Genomic DNA, 23,440 nt, shown 5'->3' with positions numbered 1-23,440 from the left:
AGGCTGTTAGCGACTCTATGGAAAATCTGCGTTAATAGTTGTTACACAAAAAAATTGTCTTATGACCAAATTTGCCTAAAAAGACCCTGGGATGATCAGTTCACAACTGTCAAGTCAAGTCAAGTCAAGTCAGTTTTATTGTCAAAAATTGCAATATGCATGACATACAAAATGCAAAAAATGAAATTACAGTCCTCTCAGACCCAGTGCAATCGGCATATATATATACAACATAATAAATAATAAAAAATATACAAAGAGTAAAAAATGTAAAGTGGCAGTGGATTGTAAAGTGAATAAGATAATAATAATAAATAGACAGTAACAGTGCAATGGCATTTGTTGAATTGAGGTAGAGCGGTATTGTTCATTAAAGTGAGGTAGTGCAGTGAAGTGCAAATAGCAGTTCGAGTCCGAGTTCAGATGTAATGTGTGTGTGTGTGTGTGGGGGGGGGGGGGGGGGGGGGGGGTAGGGGGGGCATGATGTCAGATGAAGGAGGGGAGGGGAGGTGTAAGGGTGGCTGTGGTGCTTACTAGTGTTTTGAACAAGGAAATGCAGTCGGCAATGGAATAAACTGGTTCTTTATGGCTCTAAAACTGAAAGCATTGTATTTGGAACAAAAAATCTATTATTAAATGACCTAAAATAGAATTTGTATGTTAAAGGTATGGCAGTTAAAAAAAGTTCAAAAGACCAAAGTTCTTAGCATTATCGTGGACAGTAAATTATTCTGGTCTCAACATGTTGATAAGGTGGTAATTAAAATGGGCAGAGGACTCTCAGTTATTAGGAAATGTACGAATTTTTCACCTAAAAATGTAATGGGAGACGATTGTCTTATCTGGACTATTGTACAGAGGTTTGGTCAGGTGCTGCCGTATTTAAAAAAAATTCAAATTGCTCAGAATAAGGTTGTTTACTACAGTGCTCATGCAGACCTAACATGAATATAATGCATAACTGCCTATCCTGGTTAAGTGTTAAAAATAGATTTAGATTTTGCCTCATTGCTTAACTTTGCTGTTTAGTAATTGACTTAATTGCAGACAGTATTGTATCAGTATTCTTGTTTTAGTTCTGATGAATATGATTATAATAGATTCATGCCACCTATATTGAAAACAAACGTAGCGAAAAGTACTGTAGTATACAGAGCCATGACTGAATGGAACACCGTGCCTGGACAGATCATTCAAGAAAGTAGAAAAGAAAGTATGTAAATCATAAATAAGTCATAGAGTGTGGTCTTTCCCTACTCTGTAAAGTGTCCTGAGATAACTTTTGTTATGATTTGGCACTATAAATAATAATTCAATTCAAAATATTTCTTTAAAAAAACATCTCCTAGCTGTGGCTATGGCCAATTTGTCACACGTAAAGGTGATAGCTGCTGTCCTCAGGATTACATTCATTTCCTACAGCTCTTTTTGCTGCAGTCAGGATTCTGTAACTCTAACCATTGGTTCTGAAACTCAGCAGGTATTGGTGCTCAGTGATTTAATCAATGAAAACGTGCGAGGATGCAGAAAGATTATACAAAGGTCCTAGCCTGGGAACCAGATGAATCTGCCGAGCTCATGTTTCATTTGCTCTGGCAGGTGCGTCTGTCCCACCCACCCTTCTGACAGATTTCCTGCAGCTTGAGATCTGACCCAACCGTTTATCTCATGTGGCGCTGGTTTAACAGATAGAGAATCACCTTCAGTCTGCAGGTCTGTCCAGCGCAGCTTCCCAGGCTCATGAAACTCAGATTAAACATTTAGACTAGACAGAGCTGTTCAAATATGAATCAAGATTATGTTGCTTTGTTGCCTATTTTCCCCTAAAATGTTTTCTGAAACATCTTTCAAGAAGTTCCATACTCAGTCTTGTAATTGATTGATTTGTGGGACAAATCTGAACATAATTTCTTCTAATCATAGCACACAGACACATGATAAAATAACAATCATTCAGAACAATCACAACAATACTACAACTTAACATAAAATAATCACTCCCCATTTAACCCTGACTGAAGAACCACTTTCACACATTTACACAAATTAATTTAATTGAATTTTATGAAAATCGTGCAAAAACTACAACTTTTGCAATTAAATTCTTCCTGTTTACACTCATGGTAAATGTGTTGTACAAACTTAGACAGGGATCCTCTTAATGGTGATTTTAATCTGGTTTTAGGGAAAATCCTTGTTAATCAGCGAATTAATTGAAACCTATACAGTTATTATTAGCACAGTTCTTCCCAGGTCTAAGTCGTACCTAAATGACGAGTGTTTCTGGAAAGATATTGCGGATGCTAGGTCAGCCACAATGTATTTACACTGTGGGGTGCTTCAGTGCTTTTCGCAGTCCTTTGTCTCCTTTTACATGCTTGCTTCAGGGTCACTTTTTACATCAAGAACACAGATTTACTATAAGCAGTGGCCCTACTTGACGAGTTGCTTTGTAACCAAAACATAGCGTGCTGTTGGGAACAAAGTCCCCTCTGTTAATATTTTTGATTCCTTTCTGGCGAACATTTTGGTCCTCTGCACGCCCAGAGAATAGATGTAGACCGTACGGCCTCAGACAGATTCACTCTTCATGAGGTAAAGGTTTGTGTAGTTCACATTCAGTTTGTTTCCAAATTTACAGTTTCCCACTGCTGTTGGTAGGTTCTTCCCAACTTCCTAGACATCACTGTTAAAAGTAATGCTGCATGAAAAGTACAGGTAAAAGTAGAAAAGGTACACTTATGACAGCTCCCATTCAATCGCGTGCATACTGGAGGGAGATGCCACCACAGTAATGGCGGCGCCGCTAGATGGCGAAACATACAAAAGATTTGTCTATACTTTGGAATGACCGACTTGGGGAGACCCGTACTCATCATCTTCTTTTATATTGTGTTTATTTTTTTTAACAGTTGCTCTTTGGTGATTTACATTATTTATGTAAATCACTCTTCCGGTTCCGGCGCTGTGTAAAGCGGCAGCCAGCAACAGTTGCTCCCTCTCCTTTCCGCACTTTTTGCTATTTTATCTTATTTTACTGTCTTTTTATTAAGTACTTTTTCCTGTAAGTCGTAGTGCTAACCTTAGCCAACTATGTTCGTGAACTTTCTTACGTGTTTTTTGTCCGTTTGTCTCATTCTTGGGACTATTTTTGCCGACCGCGTCTCCGTCTGGACGCAACAATGCGGCGGCTCCATTGTTTACACCCGTGAACAGCTGTTGTCGCTAGCACCAACGGCGCTAATGCGGGAGAGGCCTGAAATCCCCAAAGAACTGAGGAGAAAGTACAGGGGATGTAAGGCTGGACGTAAACAACGGGAAAAGAAGAGGAGATATAAACCATCTCTCCCTTCCATCACCATGGGGAACGTGAGGTCGCTGGCTAACAAGATGGACGAGCTGGCGGGCCTGGTGAAGACTCAGTGGAGGTATCGTGTGAGCAGTGTGCTGTGTTTCACGGAGACGTGGCTCCACGAGGACATCCCGGACTCGAACGTAACTGTGGACGGCTTTCAGACTGTTCGGGCGGACAGGAGTCACCGTGAGAGTGGCAAGAGGAAAGGTGGGGGACTTGCTATTCTTATTAACAACAAGTGGTGTCATCCTGGACACGTTACTGTAAAGGAGCGTGTGTGTAGCCCGGACATTGAGCTGCTTGCCGTGAGTCTGCGGCCATATTATCTGCCGAGGGAGTTTTCACACGTGATCGTTCTGGTTGTTTACGTTCCTCCGACTGCAAACGCGGCGCGCGCGAGTGACGTCATCCACACCGTCGTCGCGGGACTTCAGACACGGCACCCAGACGCATTCATTGCAATATCTGGGGACTTCAACCACATCACTCTGGCTGCAACACTGCCCACTTTCAAGCAGTTTGTGGACTGTCCCACCAGGGAAAACAAGACACTGGACCTGCTGTATGCTAATGTTAAGGAGGCTTACAGCTCCACTGCCCTTCCTCCTCTTGGAAGATCAGATCACAACCTCATCCATCTGCAGCCCCTGTATAAGCCCCAAGTCCAGCGGCTTCCTGTGACCACCAGGACTGTGAGGAGATGGTCACAGGAGACTGACGAAGCTTTACAGGGTTGCTTTGAACTCACAGACTGGGATTTGCTCTGTAATTCACATGGGGAGGACCTTGATGATCTCACGGACTGCATAACAGGGTACATCAATTTCTGTGTGGACAGCGTTGTTCCTACAGAGACTGTACTCTGTTTCCCAAATAACAAGCCGTGGGTCACCAGAGACATCAAGGTCCTGCTGAATGCGAAGAAGAGGGCCTTCAGAGAGGGGGACAGAGAGCAGATGAGGCAGGTCCAGAGGGAGCTGAAGGAGAGGATCCAACAGGGCAAAGACACCTACAGGAGGAAGCTGGAGCACAAACTCCAGCAGAACAACTTAAAGGACGGGTGGAGCGGCATGAGGAGCATCACTGGCTACAAACCATCTGGTAGCCAGACGGTAGGAGGTGGTACTGAACGTGCCAATGAGCTAAATCTGTTCTTCAACAGATTTGATGAAAGGGCTCTGGACCACCTCCCCACGGCTCCTCTACAACCACCCACCTCCAAACCTCCAACCCTGCTGACACCTCCCCCTCAATTCCTTCCTGATTTTGCCCTACCTGTCCCCTCCCCCCCGCCATCACCTCTCTCCACCCCCACCAACACACACAGCAGACAGACCTTCACTGCAGAGCAGGTGAGGAAGGAGCTGTGCAGACTACGCCCAGGCAAGGCAGCGGGTCCCGACGGTGTCATCCCGAGGGTCCTCAAAACTTGTGCGATCCAGCTGTGTGGAGTCCTGCAGTACATCTACAACCTCAGCCTGAGTCTCGAGAAGGTCCCTGTGCTGTGGAAGACATCCTGCCTGGTACCATTACCAAAGAAGGTGCGTCCCAGCACCTCAGAAGACTACAGACCGGTGGCGCTGACGTCGCACCTGATGAAGTCCCTGGAGAGGCTGGTTCTTTCACTTCTTCGGCCCCTGGTCAGCTCATCACTGGACCCTCTACAGTTTGCCTACCAGCCGAGACTAGGAGTGGAGGATGCTATCATCTTCCTGCTCAACCGTGCCTGCGCCCACCTGGACAGAGCGGGGACCACAGTGAGAATCTTGTTCATGGACTTCTCAAGTGCGTTCAACACCATCCGGTCTGCTCTGCTGGGACGGAAGCTGACGGCGATGCAGGTGGACCCTCCCCTGGTTTCCTGGATTACGGATTACTTGACGGGTCGACCACAGTATGTCAGACTGCAGGACGGAGTGTCTGACACCGTGGTCTGCAGCACTGGAGCTCCACAGGGTACTGTTCTTTCCCCATTTCTGTTCACCCTGTACACCTCAGACTTTCAGTTCCTCTCTGAGTCCTGCCACCTGCAGAAGTTTGCCGACGATTCTGCAATTGTTGGCTGTGTCAGTGAGGGGAAGGAGGAGGAGTACAGGGGCGTTGTGGACTCCTTTGTCGACTGGTGTGCAGCTAATCACCTGATTCTAAACGCCACCAAGACTAAGGAGCTAGTGGTGGATTTCCGCAGGAGTAAATCTGCCCCCACACCCATCTCCATCAACGGCGTGACTGTGGATGTTGTCCAGGATTACAAATATCTTGGAGTATACCTGGACAAAAAACTGGACTTTTCCAAGAACACTGAGGCTGTATACAAGAAGGGCCAGAGTCGTCTCTATTTCCTGAGGAGGCTCCGGTCATTCAATGTTTGTAACACCATGCTGAGGATGTTCTACCAGTCAGTGGTAGCCAGTGCCATCTTCTTTGCTGTTGTGTGCTGGGGCAGCAGACTGAGGGCAGCAGACGCAAAGAGGATCAGTAAGATCATCAGGAAGGCTGGCTCCGTCCTGGGGGTCAAACTGGACTCTTTGGTGGCGGTGTCTGAGAGGAGGATGCTGTCTAAACTGCACAGCATCCTGGACAATAACTCTCACCCTCTCCACCAGCTGCTGACCTCCAGCAGAAGCACATTCAGCCATAGACTCATTCTCCCCCGGTGTAATACTGAACGCCGGAGGAAGTCTTTTCTTCCGGCGGCCATCAAACTTTATAATTCATCTCCCCCCAGTCAGGTAAGGAACAGTGGAGACAATGTATCCTGAAAATGTCACTTTGTCACTATATACCATCACTGCATCACTTTATTCAGTTGTACTTTATTCAGTTGTACTGTCACTTACTTCAGTAAGTAATGCTGCTATACTACACTGTCACTTTATATCACCACTACATCACTTTATTTATTTATTAATGGTTTACTGTAACTATCTGCTGATATACTTACTGTGCTTTAGGACATGCTGCTACATTTCACTGTGGTTTACTGTAACTGACTTAAGTACGAAATGCTGCTACACTCCACTGTGCCATACTGTCACTTAGTTCTGTAGGACATGCTGCTACATTTTTAACATTTTTAACACTTATAACTTATCGCTCCTTCTCACTTATTTAGTTTGTACTTATTTTATTTCAATCTGCTGCTAAACTGCACGCTGCGTATTGTTGTATATTGTATATACCTACGCTTAACCACGACGTCTGTTGCACTCTGTCACACTTGGTTCATTGCTTGATTTATCTGACGTTAGCTTTATTTTGATTTGATTTATGTTTATGCTTATTGTTACTCTGATCCTTTTCCGCCTTTGTATCGAAACTGTTGCACAATAATTTCCCTCGGGATAAATAAAGCTTCTTGAATCTTGAATCTTGAATCTTTATATAATTATAAATTTAATTATTTATTATTGTCCTATTGAAAAGCACATTGTCACTTTTTTTTCAGTGATATATGTATGTATGATTATTTTATGTATGTCACAGACTGTATAAAAAATGGACGTTCTCTCAACTTGACTCAATAATATTCGCCTCTGGGAGCCGCCATCTTGTCAGACAAAGGGCATTGATGTGACTTTGGGGCGAGGGAGATACGTCCATCTGGGTGACACAGTTTACAGAATTAGCCACATTAGCTCCATCTTCCGGGAGCTAGGCTAACAGAACACGTTACTAGATAAACGGGAGTGGGAGTCCCATGTCTCTACCGGAGACTACACCCACTATGATATGAAATAAAATTTCGGGAAAAGAACAAAACCACCAGTTCTGCGAGTGGAGAGATGGCAGTCGGGAGATTACACCGGCCAAGGGAGTGAAGTGCAGGCAGCATTTATAATCTATGATTTAAGCTGATATTCAATACAGTTCCATGCTCATAGAACTCACACCGACCCTCACGGCCCGAATCCTCCTGGTGGTCCAGATTAGCATCTAGTGTATGTGTCATAGAAAGCAGGCTGTATTCATGGTGTCATGGTGCAAGTGCTGCTATTTAATTAGCATAACAGAGCTAACGTTAACACGGTGTGTTCCTAAACCATCTGTTGGTTCAGTCGATTGAAGAGCAAACCATCTTGTCACTTATGGTAACACCACCACACGAATGACCACAGGCCAGGTCGAGATGACGGAGTTATCATGCTAATGATGCTAATCCTGACAATTAGCCTCCGAGAAGAAGTGAGGGCCAGAGGCTAGCTGTCACTCAAGAGGTCACGCCCCTAATTATTCATCATAATTTAACCTCCATGAAAATAAAAACTAGCCCAGTACAGTGTTGTCATGGAGATATGACCCAAACATACAGACTAGAATGTTTTTTTGTAAAAAAGTAGGTTTTATTATGCTGTGAAAATAGGTCTGTTTAACATGCGAGTCAATGAGAAACTGCTCCTAGTGGAAACTCGGAGAACTGCAGTTTTTGGCACTTCAGTATTGGATCAACCAGGAAGCCGCTGTGGGGAGGCTTGGTGTATGTTTTATCAGTAGTACCTAATTTATCAGCATTTGTGTGGAGTTTTGTATTTCATCATTTTCTGTTGACCACTGAAATATCAAGTGAATATCTGCATGGACTGTATGTCTGAAGCTACAGTATATATGTGCGTTGGCTATCACACAGGATTCAAATAAAATTGTATCATCTCTGGTAATCATGTAATTGTTATTATCTAAAATGCATATCCTCATCCTCCGCACACAGGGAATCACATCACATTTAATTTGTTATGACATACATGAATGCATGAAAAAAAGCTATTTGAATCACACACATACCAGAAGGGGGGATTATTTTTCAAAATGTAATGATCAGAGAGGAGGAAATCAAAAGCAGACAAGGGGAAAATCCCTCTCACCTCTCTGGCAAACTTCACCTTGAGCACAACGCATAAATAATCTGAGGTTCAAGGACCTGCTGCCAAAAAAGGAAAAAGTAATCTCATCAAAGCTGTCTACAGAAATTAGTAAACATATTTATTACAGTCTACACTGGTAAGCACACCTCTGTCAAAAAGGTGTTGGTTTAATGTCTTTGTTTAAAGCCCTTTACCTTCACAGAGAGCGGAAGAAAAGCCAATCTCTGAATTGAGATGTATTAACAGCAACAGACTTTGAGCATATTTTCACTAACTTCACAAGACAAGTGATGACTGAGGGAGTGGTGGTGGGGTGTGAGTATGGTCAATTCACACTCTTCAATGTGGTGATCAGCGTGTGTGTGTATGTGTGTGTGTGTCTGTGTGTGTGTGTGTGTGTGTGTGTGTGTGTGTGTGTGTGTGTGTGTGTGTGTGTGTGTGTGTGTGTGTGTGTGTGTGTGTGTGTGTGTGTGTGTGTGTGTGTGTGTGTGTGTGTGTGTGTGTGTGTGTGTAGGACTTCACCATCTTACCAGCGTATTCCGGGTCCACATGAGGAGGGTAGAAGCGAAAGTTGATGAAGAAGGGGATGGGCATTCCATACTTGAACCACTCCACCACATAGGGCTGGCCGTTCAGGGGGTGGGACACGTCGCATCCCAGGATGACGTTCTCTCCTGCGCGTGATGTCACAAACTGGGGGTCCTCTCGCACTCCGTGGGCACCTGAGGTAACAGCATTCACATGTTAGCCCGGTCAACAATCAGAGGTGCTCAAAATAAAAAAATAACCCGAAGAAGGTCTGTGCCCCGAAACGTCAGTATTAAATATCTCTGACTGCAACTGAAGAGGACAGTGTGCGGGGAGTCTTTTGTTCTGTATTGTCGCCCCATGGTTTTCTCATACGTACCTACAGTGATTGTGTCACCAGTCTACGCTGTAAAACTTTCTGTTAAACCTAGAAATGTAAGGATTCAACAAATTACACCAGCCTGGCTGTGTGATCATTAAAGGAATCAATCAATGGTTTAATGTTTTGAGTTAACTTAATGTTGTAAAGTGGTGTTAGTCTAACTTCTAACAAAATATAATGTTAAACTTTGTGTTTACAAGAGTCGTCAAAAGGACCCTAACACTGCCCTGTTCTACCCTTGGCACTACATGCACACCCTGATCTCTTTGCCGTAAACACTGAGAGCTGCTGGCCGTCCAAATTAACATCAATGCTGTCAACACATCCAGGACTGTGCTTCAGTGTTTCACAATAAAATAAAAACATGCTTCAACAACCCCAAAATATACTGTGAACTTCTCTTAATTTACATTTTTAATGTAAACCACTTTCTCTCATCAAAGTCACTTTCGTTTAATAATGAGCTGTATAAATGTCCATGTAAAAATATTAAATATATCACTTGTAGATTCTTCGAAGTGTATAAATGACTTCTACATGCACTTTGGTAGCCATAAGCCAGTAAGAGCAGCACAAAAAGAACGTAAACTGCGTAAGTGGATAATGGCAATACAAGCAACAGTGTCCAACTGGTCACGCAGAGACGCTACAGGTGTGTAAAAGATCTGCTCTTTAATTCAAATGTGCTTTTCAGCATTAAACATCATTACATTTAAATGTTAACTTTGACATATTTAGTGCTCCCCTGTACAATAATCCTGTAACCACAGAACAAACAGTAGAAAAAAGGGGGAACTGTTCACCTCCAGCTTTAAGTTTGTTTAAGCCAGGGCTAGCAATCCTTTCCTTACTTTTCACAGACAAGCACGCATCTCTAATCTTTAGGCTATCGTGACATCAGTCAATTTGAAGTGAACAAGGTAGGAGCGGTAATCTGATTCCACTAGTTTAACAGAAATGACACTGTGCACATTAGAGATGGTCCAGATTAGAAAGAAATATAGCAATAGGGTCACTAGAAAGCAACAGAGGTTCACCCAGGAAGTGAGTGTTTGTGTGTGATAACACAAACATGTGCTAAGATACAAGTTCTATCACTCAGGATAGAAAAGACTGCCAGTGACAAATCCAATACCAAGCCAAGGCCAATGGGTTGGGAAAGATTAACGGCACTTGCAGACACATGAATGTGATTTATCTACACAGGACCTTTTTCCTCTTATTTGTCAGACAGAATGGGGGCAGACAAAAACATGGAAGAGGTAATGTGACCGTAATGTACACCTGATGTTCAATAATACTTGGACCTTTAGCCTTTTACATTCTGTCAGCCAAGTGATGGAGCTATCCAAGTGGAACTGTGTGTCTGTGGGCTAGCTGCTGGACGGCCACATCGATCCCAGGCTAATTACTATGTAGCTTGGCTTTATGAGCGGAAATCCGACGTGGTAGCATTTTACCAGTTGATACGGCTAATCAGATGTACTCACTGCTCCTCCCTCTGTGGCTTGTAAGGAAGCCAGGCAGGCAGCTATCTTCTCCTGCACACAGATGATGGCATACTGCCTGCATTACCTTTCATTAGTGGAAGTAAACAGTGTAAGGTGTTGTGTGAAACCAGGGGTAGGCAATTCCGGTCCTGGAGGGCCACTGTCCTGCCTTTTTTAGGTTTCTCTCTGCTCTAATGCACCTGATTCTAATGATGTGCTCTTTATCAAGCAGCTGATGCTTGTCACAGTTTGATTATTGTTAGACTCAGGTGTGTTAGGGTAGGGAGAAACATAAAACATGCAGGACAGTGGCTCTCTAGGACCGGAATTTCCTACCCCTGTGTTAAAGGAACCAACAGGACTTCATCTATTACATCTATATATAACCAAGGCAAGAGTGAATCCCTTGCCTTTGTGTTATGCTCTGCCATTAGTGAGCTGTAGTCAGCATCATGTTGCTCACACCCACATGTTCGCACACACCGTAGCCACGAGCGAGTACTGGCCCAAACAGTGATACTGAATAGAATTGACCACCACAATTTTGGTATAATGCTGTAAAATAAATTACAATCATATAACGCTAGCGCTGCTCTCGAATCACTCCAACAGCCAGCACCATGAACCAACCAAAGGCAGATTCATGCTGCGCAGCTGAGACTCAGCAGCTTAGGTTTCAGTGAGCTAACATTATCAAGCAAGCTAACAACTGGCTGTAGGCGAGCTGAAGAGAGGCAAGGGACTCGGGAGTAAAATGTCACATCTTTTGGAGTTTCCTGGAAAATTTGTCCCGAGTCCTTTACATAGAAGTCAGTCCAATGGCTGTTATAGGCAACTCAGGAAGTCAGGAAGTTCTTAAATTTTAAGGTGTGTTGTGGAAATGGATTCTTCAATAAAGATCAAGAAACAGGATCAGCTTTTTCTCCGTGGTTTATTTTGCCAAAGCATTTACCTCTGCAGACAAAAATACGTTCATCCCTGCGTCCTAACAAAGAGTCTAGCAGGAATGAGGATGAGCCAAATCTTGCACAGTCTTTTAGAGGAAGGGACAGGACGTGCTAAGCCTTGGTTGGGTGCCGTCTTTAGACCAAACAAAAAACATGCCCTAGACATTACAATACTGAACATTCTGAACCTCTCTCATCACAAGGTCTCTCACACAGGGTGCAGATGCACAAATATGCCAATATATCATCATGAGTTAGTTATTTGCATTATCCATTAAGAAGGTGAGACAGAGGAGACACTGAACTGTGTCTGACCTGACAAAACTATGATTATGAATTACAAATATCCAAAATTCCCACAACAGGTGCATAACAACTTCCACTGGCAATACAAAACTATTAATCCAGGCAAAATGTTACACACAAGACCTTTAAAATCAGCTCAAACTCTTGACATTCAAGTGAAGATGACTTATATATAAAAAACTTTTTTTTAATATTTAAAAAACCTGTGTTGTGGAAAATAATTAGCAATAGTGTAAAGCTGCATTTATTTTTCAACCCGGTCCCCATTTTTTCATGTATTTGTGTTTAAGTGACTAATGAGAACAACCATTTTTAAAATGTAGCCAGTGTTAAGTGACTCAGATTGGTGAAGTCTCGTTCTGAAATACCATGAGGTGACTTGTTGCCTGAAGACAGCAGTGTGGAATGTTAGCAAAAGTTGGCGAGGAGTTACTTTGCTGTGTTGGAGTACAGAACGTGTAGCTTTGTGTTATTTAAAATAACAACAATGGTATGTGTTGTACAAAATGTGGAGCTACACATCACACAGATTTCATAGACTGGGAGCAGCGTATGTAGGCGGGGCACAGCAGGGATTATTACCTGCTACACAGACACATTAAGTAGCATGTGGCTGCGAGCTTCACTGTGTGCATATTGAGTTTTGCCAAGTGATAATGCAGTTGGTTATGCAGGTTTGAAAGTAGGCTGTTTTAACTGGTACCAAATTAATTACCTGGATCCTTTTAACTACAAGATCATGGAACACATTTATTTGATTTATTTATTTTAATGTGAAATGTAAAAGCTGTTGCTTGGCTGCATCACATTGCCCTTTGGTTCAATAAGGTATGTGTTTTTATTATTTCTAATCAGATCGTACTCAGGGTTTTTTTTTTACAAAGCTTTGCGTATTTTTTAACGTGTTGGAGGGATGCATAGAGACTTTTTAACAAGCCAAGTAAAAACAGAGTTTACTTGTGTGGTACATGCAGCTTCAGTGGCCCATGTAGCAGCTTCAATTGGATATAATGGACGCACTCTGCTGCAGGCATGTCACGGCAGCCGTGTGGTGTGGGATGACTTCTACCAGCCAAAGAGGAGAAGAAATCCTACCCAAGCACATTTTCCTGGAGAGATTGCTGTTCCAAAAGTGGAGACACCTGCTGCAGACAGAGGCTAAGGTAGGCCAATGTCACTGTGTTGACCTGCCATCGGTACACACGAAAGCAAGACAGCATAACAGCAACCTTTCCATATTTAAGTCACAGGTACATTAACGGTCCCTATTGCCCAGCTTGATTGCATTAGAGCCTGTTTCGCAGCTGCCGGCTGCAGGGCTCTCGCTCAGTACTGGACCAAGAAATGGTTGTTCCCATTAGCCACCAGTTTAAATATTTCAGTAACAATAAGCATTGATAATATTTACTTAAACATAAACACATAACATAACTTTGATACAGATCCCTATGCTGATTATGGAGATACTACTGTACATGAAGACCACAAGAACTGTGATTGGTCAACTTGGGCTGCTTGTGAAGTCAAGTTGAATAAAGGCTCTGTTATCTTCCCCACAGAGCCCTCCGCTCACTGATCGCCGGTCTCTGTCATACTAAATGGCAGAACATACATGCAGTAACAGCATGCAATACTCACAATTACTGTGAGCATTGAGGAATTTAATTAAAGCATGATATGGCCTGATCATGTACCATATTGTACATCCATCTAGAGCTGTAGTGGAGTCTCTCCAAACAATCAATTGGTAGTCTCAATCTGCCCGAATAATTTGCATTGCTCTCCCTAAATACTGATAAACTAATAAAAATCAGGATTTAAAATTTTTAAAATTTAAAAAACAATTACAGATGAGAGCAGACTAATCAAACTTCTTCATCTGAGTGTTTGGGATTATCAGAGAAAGAGGATTTAGTATTGTATTACAACTGCTTCAAAGTGGCTTATACTGGGAGACAATGGCAGACAACTAACATTATTCAAACATGAACAGGAACAATGGAGGCATGGGTGCAGATCCCGGGGGGAGGGGGGGATGAGATATGCCCCCCTTTTCTGAAAAGCATGAATTGCCCCCTAAATTATTCAAAATTGAACAAATGTATTTTCAGACTTCACATTCTTCACATTTTAGATTCACATCGAAAAAGAAATAATTGAAATGGTGGAACAAATAATTTTTAACAAATATCTTTGAATGACTCCACATCCATCTCTGCTCTGCTCCACTACAACCCAAATGAACGGGGAGTTTCTTGCAAAGACACAGATGATTTAAAAAAAAGGGCTTCATATTTTCATATTAATCCATATCAATGAATCATGCATAAAGTAGTCCCATTCACTGGGAGAAAAGGAAGATGGTGAGAAGAATTGATCGTGAGTAGACATTACATGCCTGAGACCTTTAAAATTATGATTTACTAATATACTGTATGTCCACACATGACTGCTGAAACCGGACTTTTCCAAAAAGTTCTACCTGGACTCCAGTTACAAAGAACTCCGGTATCGGGAGCCAACAACTGTGGTCACGTGTGGATGAAAGGCCAAACCGTGCAGAGAAACACACGGTTTCAAAAAATACCCACGTTCGTGTGGACGGTCCCCTCAATCTACATGTCTTTCAGTAGAGGTTCTGTGTATAACTTCATGAAAAAGGTAAGGAAGAACAGCTTGCTAAAAGCAACGAATACTCAAAGGATGATATTCAGCTGAGCTTCAATCCCCTCATTGGATGTCTCTCCATTTTGCAATTACCAGAATGGGCTTGGTGTGGAACAGACTAAACATATCACATCACTGTTCTAATTGAATATCCATTCAAGGCCAGCCATAAAGTGTAAACCCATCTGATCTGTCTTGACTTGACAGTTTGAGCTTTCTAATGCATATTAAGGCTGCATGAATAGTCACCTTGAACCAAGGTCAATATGAGGAGCAACTAATTGTATAGGTTTTGCACTAAACTGAAGATGTTCTTATAGGCCTTACTGTGAATGTCAGACAAATAGGATCAAAACACTAGCAGAATCAAAGTGAAATGTAAATCAACAAATACCAGCAGAGCTTAGTTTCCGGGCTGAGAGGTACAGCACATATTAACTATTTCAATGGTGCACTGCAATAACATTGTGAAATACAACGCACAGCATGGCATATCTCTGAATACATCATTACCATCATAGGCCTATCATTCCACACAGCATACAGTATAAAGCACTATTATGTAACATATATAGAGTATATTACATCACTGAGAGGCTGTGTGGATCAGAAGAAGCCTGTGGAGTCGTGATTTGATGTGCATGTGTGCTCTCATGCTTGCCGGCAGGACCAGATAATAACTGCGCTTTTTCCCAGTGGTGAGCCCCCCCTTCACTACCCCACCCCCTCACTCACACACCACCTCAAGCGGGGCTACGTGTTGATTGGCTGCTGGTGACATCATGGCACAAAAACAGGCCCCTTGGAAGGTATGACTTCACTGTTTATAACTGATGAGACGGAGAGGGAGCGAGAGAGCAGAGCACAGAGAGGAGAGGCAGGGCTGATTTGCACCATCCGTACCCATAAGGGTTTAGCTCATTTACAATCAAAGACCCAGGGGAGGGCACCATCACTAGGTAAAACCACTGAGGTACACAATACAACACACACACACACACACGCGCACACGCACACGCACACACACACCTACCTAAGAGTGTAAGCAAGGTGTAAGAGGGGAGGGGAGGGTATGTTTGCTGGGTATTTGTCATTGTTGCCAGGAGTACTGTCACACAAGTGCAATCATGCTTCTCTGAAGCCACCATCAGAATAAAATAGCACTGTGCTGCACAATTATTTAAATGAGGGGAGATGTTACAAGTGAGCAAAATGCAGATGTTTACTTGGGCTTTGTAGTACAGTCAAACCTCAAATAGATTAAAAAAAAAAAAAAACATGTAGAAAATGTGATAGAATATGAAATTTATGTTTGTTTCATGTAATTATTTGAGGAAAGATACAGTATCCTCATCAGCCCACACATATTTGATCTTTCATCTGCCTCTATTGTCATCTCTTCAGTGGATGCATGCATGTCATGATCTACTTGCCAAGATACTGTACATCAACATTTCCACCTCAGCCAAGAGTAAACCCCTTTTTGCGATATTTAATTTTTTGAGTTTCTACACAGGTTTTTCAATGTGCAAATTGAAATGTGCCTATAAGCCAGTTGATAAAAACCTGCACATAAAAGAAATCTTGACACTGTTGGCAGTAGAGTTGCAAGGAGACGTTTTGAATCCCTCAAGGCGTTCCAGAGATATCACATTCACAAAAATGGGATGGATGGCCGGACAACCCGAAAACATAATGCCTCGGGCCACAGCTGTCGCCAGCGTGGATCATCATCTGGACTACCCTAGTTTTTCAGAACACAGTGCTCCTGCCTTTACTGGCCATTGTAGTTTGCTTTGCCACAAAGAAGCAGCTATGTAGTGGTCAAGCAGAGACTGAGCAGTCACAGCCTATTTCTAATCCAAACTGTGCCACAGTCCATCTCTGTTCTGTTCTGTGCACATTTTCAAAAGTTCTGGTATTTCAAAAGGATTTTAAGCATCTGCGCTCAAAAGAATCACAACATGTAGCTTATGCCAAAGTAGATTCATTCTGCCTTTGAATCATTCCAGTTCTGAACTTTTAACAACCAACTTCTTCATATTAAAGACATTTTTAAGAGCATTTAATTACAAAACAATATATATTTTTCAAATTAAGTTGCAAGAATCCTTCAGTTAGGATTATAACAGGTTGTCAGAAAGTTTTCTGACCTTAGCCCAGAAGATCACAGAACTTAAAATCACTAAAAGACAAAAACGAAAAAAACACTGTTTGTTTTTCTTCATATTCTCTGACCGGAAGTTTCCATTTCCCCAGTAAAGCAGCTGTGAGGACAGTGCTGTGTCACAGACGGATTTCTGCTTCTTCTCTGATATTTGAACTTGTGACAACACATGGTTACGGTCCTGAGGAGTTTGAGTGTTGGGAGTTATTCGGTGTATAGTTTTGTTCAAAAGTGTCGAATTCTATCTTTAAGGCTTATTCTGGATGAAACGCTAGCGTGTTGTTGTTGCCATAGCTACGGTAAACATTCAGGTAACGTCAGAGGACAGAGTACCATTATTATTATATGGATAAAATACAGAACAACAACCCATAATCATTTTTTGATATACTAAGAGATACTGTATTATAAAAATTACAAGTAATAAGGTATATCTATAATAGATATAAGGCCACAGAAGCTGTATTGTTGCCTTAGCTTATATTAGCTTAGCTTTAATCTACCAAACAACAATAAGCCATGAAATCCAGCATTTCTGAAAAAAAGCTACTACAAATAGCAAAAGTCACACCAGTTAGTAACCGATGTGTTGTTCTAAGTTATTTTGTCAAAGTTATTACAGCTATTTCTACTTATCTACAGTACGTCACTTTATCACTATTTCCCTATCCGAACACATCTCGTCTGGAGCAGTTTCCGGTCTTTTCTTGGTGCTTTTAGTTCATGCTTTTAATTCATTTCACCATGGTAAGAATCTACAAGTGATAATTCATGTTTGGACATGGACATTTATACGTCTAATTAGTAAAGAAAGTGATTTTGATGAGAGGAAGCAGTAAGAACACTGTGCGACGCTCAGACTGAGCGGCTCAGGTGGTGGTTTACATTAAAAATGGAAATGAACGTTGTATTTTAGAGCCGTTAAAGCTAAATTGGGCGGTTAAAATAATATATGATTACAAAAGTAAGAAGTTATACTTTAGTTTAACACTATTAAATAAATGTAAAACATTACACAGTCATTCATATTTGTAGGTTAAACAGAAGGTTTGAATTTAAAACCCTTCTATCATAATAGCAAATGTAATGCTTAGGTGACATTTACCCACACAGGTGAAATAACATCAAAATTTCTCCAACTTTGACAAAACAACTTATCATAACACATCGGTAACTGTTCTAACTGGTGTGACTATTGCTATTGTAGAAGGTTTTGTTAAGAAAAGCCGGATTTCATGGCTTATTGTTGTTTGGAAGATTAAAGCTAAGCTAATATAAGCTAAATGATACAGCTAATGTGGCCTTAAATCTAACATTAATTATAGCTCTTAGTTTATCAATTAAGTATTTGGGTTTTGGTTCTGTATTTTATCCATATAATGATGACACTCAGTCACTGACTTTACCTGAATGTTTACCGTAACTATGGCAACAACAACAGGCTAGCGTTTCAACAACAATAAGCCATAAAGATAGAATTCAGCACTTTTGAACAAAACCAGTCCCAAGTCCCAACAGTCAAACCCCTCAGGACCGTAACCATGTGTCGTCACACGTTCAAATTTCAGAGAAGAAGCAGAAATCCGTCTGTGACACAGCACCGTCCTCACAGCTGCTTTACTGGGGAAATGGATACTTCTGGTTTGGAAAAACACTGGTTTTGTGTTCTAGTGATTTTAATTTAAAACACTTGAGGAGAAAAATCCTATTGTTAATCCATTATTTTTCTGACATTGAATTTAATACATTTTCGACTTTTTTCTAGTAGATTTGCTAGTTTTTAAACTCCTAAATCTGTTAAATCTTTTCTCCAAATATAACCCCTCTACCCGGGGTCCGTATTTTATTTTTTTCTCATACTTGGCCATAATACGCCATCGCACTTGAGTGATTTTCATATTAAAAATATTTTAAATACATTCTCTTGTTAACCCCTTACATTCTCTACTTGTAGATGTTAAAACTATGTATATATGTATGTTAATACATGGACGTAGCATACCCGTCGAGGTATGTTCTCTCAACTTAATCCAATCGTCCTCGCCTACGGGAGTCGCTGTGGTTGGAGCTTGGTTAAAAATTACTTTACAAAGAAGACATTCTGATTCTAATATTTCTCCAGTACACTGCACTTCTAAGATCTTGTGATTTACGAGTCATATTTGATTGCGGGTATACATGCATATGTATAGTCATTACATGACATTATATAACATTATAATACTATGTGACAGTACAGAAAGTCAGAAAACTGAATATTTATTCAAAGTGACAAACGTGCAACAAATAAACAGTACAAATATCATGCCTTAGCACAAAGCGTATTATTTCAGCTGAGACTCTGTTGGCACTTTCCCTGTCCCTGTCTCAGCTGGTCCCCTGGCTTCATCCTGAAAATGTCTAGCAGTGACGACTGTCCCTCTCTGCTAAGTGCCAACAAAAATGAAAAATAAATGAGATTTTTACACAATACAAAATGAATTATTAATGACTATAGAAAGGTCAAAACATTATTATACAGCTTATTCTTGCACCTGCATAAAGTCTTCCTGTATCTTATTCTAAAGTTGACTTCGGAGGTGGTGAAAATAAAACGGCAGCACTGTGAAATGAATGGAAGCATTAATAACGTTGCCAGCAAGCCAACTAATCCATCTGGAAGTACAGTGGGGGCATTAAATGACACTTGTTCTTTAGGCTACATCCTCCCTGCACATGTGCTTTATCTGTCACTGCTCCACACAGGAGAGGTCAGCCTGTTTGCAGCAAGGTCACCTTGAAAACTAGTAAAAGTTTGTGTATAAGAGCTGAGTAATTCACAGGGACTTTGCACTGTAGTAGAACATTCCCTGTCTTACTGTCACTTGGCCTTTAAATTCCATCACCATCTGCTACCAAAATCTGGAGGCTTAAATATTGTGGCTCAAAGTTATGCAGTGGCTATGAGTGCAGCCATAAGCCAGCACAAGCTGCAAATGTGTCACTCATTGTTTCACCAGATTTTACACTTGCCTCTGTACACAAAAAACTGGCATTTACAAATGAATGTGCAGCAGCAGAATACAATCCACTGTTACTATATAATAAAACATATCCTCCCCTAAATGCAGTGGCACTCAACCACTACCAAGAAAAGTACATTGAGTACAATGAACATATCTCTGCAGTCCAATAGAGGGAATTTTAAAAAACAGCATCAAAATAGCATCCTAAGGCAAAAGCATTAAAAGAGGCCATTAAAAGCTTCTATTCCCATGTGGGGGATCAAAGACAAGTACGGTTTTAGATCAATAAAGCAACATGTGCAAGACAATGTGAACTAAAGTGTATTCGTTGTGAAAATACTAGAAGTAATAGTCCATTTGGGAAGAGCAGTGAGAGTGAGAATGAGTTGTGGAAACTGGTGTCTGAAGCTCTGGTTCAGAAATCAGCACCCAGAAAGTCCAAAAGATTTTTGCCTATAAGCTCAGGGAAACTGCATTGCTCATCTGTGTTTGCAGCTTGTGCTACAACCCTTAGATATATCAGGATGGCTTAAAACACTAATGCTACACCAAAGGATGGGAGACTTGACCTAATTCTGGTCTCCTACTCTCAAGCAAACATCATTTGGGATTCACAGGAGATCTGTCAAGGGTGCAGATGCATCTCTGCAAGGGGTAATGCAAAGAAAAGCTATGAGTTATGTTGGTCACAGCCTTTATATTATAATACTGCAAACATTTGTGAATAGTCTGGACAGCATCACAACAGGGCTGACTCCCAAATGCATTTAATCCTTGATGCAATTTCCATTTGTTGTTAGTCCATGCAAATAGCCGGAGCCACCGGTCAAGGTGACTCTCTCTAGTTTCTGTCAACAACTACTTTTAAACACAGACTTCAGGTCAGCCAGTTCTATTACTGTGTTGCTGTCAACAAAATGTCCACTTAATATTTTGTCCATTAATCCTGTCCTTCTCCATGACCTACTTTTCCCGTTGCTGATGCTTATCATCTGTGTCCCGCCAAATTCCTGAATGAAATTCAGATTTTAGTCAGGTCCCTTTGTTCCAAAAATCCTGGAAGTAGCCAAATTCACAGTGCACTCGAGCACTTCTGTCTTACAGATATTGCTGCTGGTAACTGTTTTAATGGCTTCTCCATGGCCCTTTGCCCTCTAGGTTTACCCTGCAGTATCATCTGCCTGCGACCTTTACCCACCAGAGATGTCCTACTATTACAATGCATTGCCTGTGACATTCTTTGTCGCAGCAGAAAATCTAGACAGAGCAGATGGTGAAAACAAACTGAAACACTCTAAAATGTCTAGTGACCACTAAAGAGGAAATATATGTGCACTTCTCTGAGCTCTAAGATTCAAATGTATCTCATCTTTAGATGGATCGTCACAAATCTTAAACCAAATGTTGCCTATTGTGTGGAATACTATTCGGCGGGGGAACAACTTTGACACAACACCGGCAAAGAAACTTGCAACCTCCAGCTCAGAGCAGACTGTCAATACAGAGAGAGCTGCCAGAGCTGTCCGACACTGACTGTTACAAGCTAACAAATAGCTAACTAGCTATCTACACTTACTATTCTAATACATTAGCTTGTTGATGTTTTTAATGCACATGTTCCTCATCTGAGTCTGGGTCTGAGTGACACCAGGTTCAGGACATAGAAACTACAGCGGGCAGCTCAGGCTCCGTGAGAAGACCATCTTGCTAACTCACCACCTCCTGCCTGAAGTCGGCTCAATCGTTGTGAGGGTTTTTTTTAACTTTCTATGTTAAACTAAATATTAATCATAGCTGAGTAGTTTGAATATACCTCAAATATGTGTCTGGAGTGGGACTTTAATTGATTCAATTGGGTAAAAAAACACTTAATAAATGAGAAAAAACCTTGATGTCATAATTTAGTAATCTATGCACACAATACTCAAGTGTGAAGTGTTTGAGGACAGTAAACCATATAGCACTAGGTAACGAGCCAAGAAATCTACCAACACTGATAAGGTAGAAAAAGAAAACATGTCTTATGAGACAGGGAGTATATTTAACTCCTCTAGTAGGCCTCGGGAATAAACAGTGAGGTTTAGTGAGAAAAAGGGAATGACAACATTATGGTGTGGGCTATATGAATGGTGCACATAATAGACAATCAGCGAGTCAGAAAAATGTTTCAAATAGGCTTTGTGTCATTCCTTTTGACTGCTGACACACACATTATGGGTGAGGATAAAGTACAGGCGAGCAGGGGTACAGTGACTGTGTGTTAACATTTAAAGAGCCGTCTTATTTAAACATTGCTCCATATATGCAGCAACAGAGTATATGCAGGGATCCTGAAGTAACATTTAATACCTTTGAAGACCTTATTAAAGCCCCATTTCTATACACTTTAATTCATCATCGGACTTTACATTTACTCTACACTGATTGTCAGATAGCACACCTAAACAGTCATAGTTTGTGATAATCCTTGGACTGCTGTATCAGTGCAACATAATTCAGATAGTCGGGTTGGAACAAAGCACAAGTGTGTTTGAGGTTTCTACATCCAATCAAAGCTACCTTTGGGAGTGAAAATTGGGGCCCCTCAACCACAATGATTGAGATATGTAAAAAGGAATCAGGTGTATGCATGTCTTTGTGCGTACACACAGTTGTATGAATCTGGTTCCTGCTCTCTGCGTCCCTTAGTGGATTTGTGGCAGCACTTAGCATATTGGACCGCCACGACTGGACAGCAGTGCCTTCACACAGTGCAGTAATGTTAAGCATTATTTCCAGAAAGTTCTCAGCCACAGTACAAACTCCTTTTCCTCCAACTATCTGTCTAAACAGACAATAAAATGCTTTAGTGCGGGCCTACCCTACTGATCGACTGGTCGCTACCACAGTGTTTTCCGGTTGAACTTTGACCCTCTCACAGTATGTTTTTAACCTCATGATAATTAATTGTTTGGTCGCCCACAATGTTCAGTTGTACAAAAGATGACGAGAGGAGTCGGCTATTCACTTTTGCACCTTGCTAACCAAGCTAGCTAGCATGCCCTAGCACTATATGAATAACTTAGCTCCACCCTCTTATCCTGATATGGTGCATTCTGGCTACAAAAAAAACCCAAGATGGCAACGGCTAAAGTGCCAATCTCGAGGCTTGAAAAACGTCAGTCCACAAATCAATGGTGGTTACGTTCCCCTCTTGCATAAAGTTTGAATGGGTGAAAATGTCCACACCAATTTTATTTTTTGGCATATGATGAACTTTTGCCAGGAGTTTTTAAAATCTGAATATTAGAAAGTACAATACTTTGATTCTTGTCTGTTTTAGAAATACATGTATAACTCAAGCAAAGACATCGCAAGTATTTATTTAAATTAGTTTGGAAAAGTGGTGCTTCAACTTTTGAATCTGCTGTAGGTTTCTACCTAAGCCATGTGTTTGAGGACACGTAGGTGTTTTTGAGCCTCTTACCTCCTGTTGACTGGTGGTAATTAAGGGCAGATGGCTGAGGGAGGATCAGCAGACACTCAAGTTCAGGAATGCTCACAAATAAGATAAGGCAACTCAGTGTCTGAAATAAAACCAATACTTGACTCTGTGAGTGTTTCACCAACAAGCCATCTTGATGACTTTCAGTGGCATTCAACAATCAACAAAAACAAGAAATCAATTACTATAATGAATCTGAATGATATTGAATAATATATTTTGTATTACAGCTGCATTGTTCAGCACT

General features: G+C 41.4%; 1 protein-coding gene across 1 annotated transcript in view; it reads right to left on the bottom strand.

Moving 5' to 3' along the window:
* igsf9bb (immunoglobulin superfamily, member 9Bb) overlaps nt 1–23,440 on the bottom strand; it is a gene marked incomplete at both ends in the record, with an annotated part of 174,790 nt that overhangs the window by 125,575 nt on the left and 25,775 nt on the right. Inside the window, one exon of the mRNA XM_083926342.1 lies at nt 8,748–8,939. Coding sequence (XP_083782468.1) covers nt 8,748–8,939 — 192 coding nt within the window. The remainder of the gene's footprint in view (nt 1–8,747; nt 8,940–23,440) is intronic.

This window comes from Echiichthys vipera (genome assembly GCF_963691815.1).
Source record: "Echiichthys vipera genome assembly, chromosome: 14".
Lineage (NCBI taxonomy): Eukaryota > Metazoa > Chordata > Actinopteri > Perciformes > Trachinidae > Echiichthys > Echiichthys vipera.
The sequence above is the reverse complement of the archived record's forward strand: the minus strand, read 5'-3'. Positions and strand labels throughout refer to the sequence as shown.